General features: G+C 53.9%; 1 protein-coding gene across 1 annotated transcript; it reads right to left on the minus strand.

Moving 5' to 3' along the window:
* Positions 1-608: 608 nt before the first annotated feature.
* LOC102044776 (zinc finger protein 239) lies at positions 609-1,655 on the minus strand. The gene is made up of 2 exons (XM_005431368.1): positions 1,634-1,655; positions 609-1,447 (listed from the first exon to the last, which is right to left on the minus strand). Exons 1-2 carry the CDS (start codon positions 1,653-1,655, stop codon positions 609-611), a joined length of 861 nt encoding a protein of 286 aa, XP_005431425.1.
* Positions 1,656-4,142: the final 2,487 nt, after the last annotated feature.

Consider the following 4,142-nt stretch of genomic DNA (forward strand, 5'->3'; position numbering starts at 1 on the left):
CTCCCAAGGCTGTTGCCATGGCCACCAGGGCTGGCACCAGCTGGGATGCTTGGTTTCCACGGGCCGGGTTCAGGAATGGGATTCCCCAATTTCCTGCTGCTGCTAAAACCATGCTGCCCTCGCTGCCCTCCTGCCTCCCATGGAAAGCACAAAAGACAAAGATCCCGAGCTGGGATAAGAACAATTTACTGGGAACAGCAACCAGAATTGGAACAAACAGGAATAAAACAATATAGAACAGAGAAGGGATATGAAAAACTATTTGCAGGAAAAGCTACAACAGCACTGACTGTCTCTTCCTGACCACATATTTCCTCCTACCAGGAAAGGACACCCTTCTCTCAAGGGGAGACAGTCCCTTTCCTGCCCCTGGCAATGACCTGAAGTGGGAGTGAATATAATGACACGACCATGGCCAGACCCTCATGTTCTCTGATCCCACATCATGTCATTGGCAGGGACAGGAAAAGGGACAGGTGTCTCCCCAGCATGGATCACGGAGAACATGGATCACCAGGGTTCTACCAAACGTGGGTCCTCCAATGGGGGATGAAGCTGGAGCAGCACACGAAGCTCTTCCTGCAGTTGGGCCATTTGCAGGGCTTCCCTCACTGGTGTCTCCGTTGGTGTTCAGTCAAGTGAGAGCTCTGGGAGAAGCTCTTCCCACACTGGGGACACTTGTAGGGCCTCTCCCCAGTGTGGATGCGTTGGTGGGTAACAAGGTGGGAGTTTTGCTTGAAGCCCTTCCCACAATCAGGGCAACGGAAGGGCCTCTCCTCTGTGTGAATCTGCTCATGCAGAAGGAGATGGGAGCTGGTCTGAAACCTCTTCCCACACTCAGAACACTCATAGAGCCTCTCCCCAGCGTGGATGCGTTGATGGATGACGAGGTGGGAGTTTTGCTTGAAGCCCTTCCCACAGTCAGGGCAGCGGAAGGGCCTCTCCTCTGTGTGAATCCGCTGGTGCAGGATGAGATGGGAGCTGATTCGAAACCTCTTCTGACAATCAGGGCAGTCGTAGGGCCATTCCCCAGTGTGGATCCTCTGGTGAACACTCAGGTCAGAGCTGCACCTGAAGCCCTTCGCACATTCCTCACACTTGTAGGGCCATTCCCCGGTGTGGATCATCTGGTGGCGGATCAGGTGATTGCTCTTGAAGAAGCTCTTCCCACACTCCAAGCACTTGTAGGGCTTCTCTCGATCGTGAAGCTGCTCATGGGCCACCAGCTCCGAGCCCTGGCTGAAGCTCTGTCCACCTTCCTGGCCAAGGGTGGGTCTTTCCTCCCCAGAGCACCCTGGGCTGGGTTTGGTGCCCCTCCTCCTGTGGGACTTCTGGGACTTTTCCTCCCCATTGGATTCCTGCGCAGTAGAGCCGCTCAAAGTGGCCTCTTCCATGAGGTTCTGCTGCAGGGATTTGTCCTCCATGGTCTCCATCCTCAGCTTCTTGTCTGGGGGAGGAAGGACAAGGAGAGGATGAGATTTGCCTCTGTGCCAGAGGGAAGGAGAAGAAGATCTCCCCAGTGCATTCCCGGCAGGACGGCATCGGCAGTGGGGTTGTCCTGCAGCCGGGGGCCATGCTGGGCTGGGAGCTGGAGCAGGAGAGAGGGGGAAAGGGGCACTGACATCCTCCTCACCCGCCTGGGTGTCTTGGGGCATTGCCTCAGTTTGAATAGACAGGTGTCTGCTAAGGAAGGGAAGAGCCCCCCTTGAAATGGAAAATGTAAACCCTGTCCCTCTGAATTACTATAATCTTGAAATTAAGGATGTCTCAGGCAAAAATATGGGACTAGGAATAACAGGTATTGACTAGGAAAATTTTAAAAATACAAATGCAGCTGTACAAAAAATCCGCACTCACCAAGTCAGAATACAACCTGACACTCTGTGGGTCAGTGTGCTGGTAGCAATCCTATTAAATGGTGTCTGCAGAGCTCCTGCGGTGACAGATGTGGTTCTGTTGGGATGCTGTAGAAGGGTGAAGTTTTCCTCTGAAGGTTCAGTGGTGGTGGTGTTGGGCCTGCTCTTCCTCTGGGAATTCTGTGGGGAAGAAAGCTGCTTCTCTGAGAATCCAGTGGGAAAGGCTGGCTGTGGGGTCCCAAGGCTGAGCTTATATCCAGGTAGGAATGCTTGGCTCCTCCCCCTGGGCGGAGCATCTCACAATGGGACGATGTAATTTTTATCAGTCATAAAGTGACACTCAATGGCCCATTAAGAGAAGATATTTCCCAGAGGGAGGATTGGTTGTAGAAAAGATAAAGAAAACTGCTCAATTAACAGATGATTCCTGCCCCACCTCTAACAGATGGGAATTGATGACAAACCCCCAGCTACATCTTGCAACCTAAGACAGGAATCTTCATCTTCCTCACAGCCTTCTCCTCCATGCCACCAACGATTGGGAATGGAAAATCCTGGTTCAGGAAAAACAAGGCATGAGCACATTGAGATTGAAGGTCCCTCTGTCCAAGTTCATCTCTAGAAGTCACTGGCCATGTGGGCTCCATAAAAACCTCCCAAACACCAAGATTCAGCCCTGAAAATGCTTCCCAGGCGTTCCCTGTCTCTGGTGTCTCCCCTGTGGTGTTTGAGGGTTGCCCCCTGTCCCAGCTGCTGCAGGTCATGCTTGTATTGAGGGTCCCCTGTCTACTTGGTCCCCGCCCTCTCCAGGCTGCTGGGAGTCCCAAGAATCAAAAAGTTGCCCCCTTTTCCATCTCCCCATTGAGGGATGCTGGGGGGTTTTGGGATCCTAGGGTCTCTTCTCCTGTTATTCTCTACTTCGGAGTGCAGGGGATCCAAGGAGTCCCCCCTGCCCCTCTCCAGGCTCTTGAGGCTCCCGCCAATGGTGGCGCTCCCCTCTCTGGGTTCCCCACTTTTGGCTCCTGGGGGGCACACGGGCCCCGGCCTCCCTCTGCCGGCAGCCACCACCGCCACCCCCCAGTGTCCCCCAAGGGGCATTTTCCACTCAGCTCTGGAGTTCTACATTCTCCAAACATCCCCCCCTAACAAAACCCAATGCAGGGACCCCCCAGGATATCTGGGCTAAGCTCCCCCTCCCTGCTCACCTGCGCAATGTGGGGGGCGATGATCCCACAGGTGGGGGCTGCAAATTCAAGCAGTGCCTGACTTCGTGGTTCCTTCTCCTTTCCCTGATCCTCCTTTGTCCCTCCTGTTCCTCTTCCTCCCACTCCTCCTCTTCCATCCCTTCTCCACCTCCTCCCTAAGCCCATCTCCTTCTACTTTCATCACTTCTTGCTATCCTCCTTCTTCCCTCCCCTTCCCTCCCTCCTCCTCCTCCCCCAGCAGCAGCCACACCCTCGGTGCCCTGTTCCCGCAGCCCTCGCAGCCCGCGGCACGGGCCGGGCTGGAATGGCGGGGGGAACCCGGCCCAGGCCAAAGGAGAGGCAAACTGGGCAAACTGGGGGTTGCACAAACTGGGCCTTGCTGGGGACCCTGCCTGGAGACTTCCAGCCCTTGGGGTTCCTCTTGGGAGATCCAGGAAAGGGGAATGCAGAGAGGGCTGGGTGATCCCAGGAGTGGCATCACTGGGAGGGACTGGGCTGTACTGGTATCATACTGGGATCATATGGGCAGTGACTGGAATTGTACTGGGTTTGTACTGACATTATACTGGGATCATACTGGGAGCAGCTGGACCCATGCCAGGGGAGACTGTGATCACACTGAGAAGACAGGAATCATACTGGGATCATACTGGGACTGAGTAGGAGCATGCCGGGTGCAATTGTGACCCTGTTGGAGGCAAATGGGATATACTGGGAGCAAGTGGGATCGTGCTCGTGGTGACCAGGAGCAGCTGTGAGCCACTGGGATCATGCCAGGAGCAAGTGGGAGGAACTGGGAGTGACTGGGTGCATGCTGGGGGTCATTGGATGTGGAGAAAATCGGCGGGAGAAATGCAGCACTCGATGCGAATGATCAGCAAGTCTTGAACTTTATTGATAGGCATACATATTTATATTGGTGTTAATGAAGCTAATGCATATTGCAAAGGTGAGCTCACAATTGGTTAGTTACTTATCAGTCAACTACGCCTACTTCTGCATTCTTGTGGCTATTCTATTGAAACTTTTCTTCAGAATCTGGCTAAAGACTCTCTCCCTGTCTTGGTTTAGAGCAAAATTT

The sequence above is a fragment of the Geospiza fortis genome, unplaced genomic scaffold (assembly GCF_000277835.1).
Source record: "Geospiza fortis unplaced genomic scaffold, GeoFor_1.0 scaffold1124, whole genome shotgun sequence".
In the NCBI taxonomy this organism is placed as follows: domain Eukaryota; kingdom Metazoa; phylum Chordata; class Aves; order Passeriformes; family Thraupidae; genus Geospiza; species Geospiza fortis.

Bases quoted from the DNA above. Each gene is read 5' to 3' on its own strand.
- LOC102044776 (XM_005431368.1), bottom strand. From the start codon at position 1,655: ATGCCCCAAGACACCCAGGCGG. The intron at 1,448-1,633 runs GTGAGGAGGATG...TTCCTCCCCCAG, and splicing joins GCCCCAAGACACCCAGGCGG to ACAAGAAGCTGAGGATGGAG.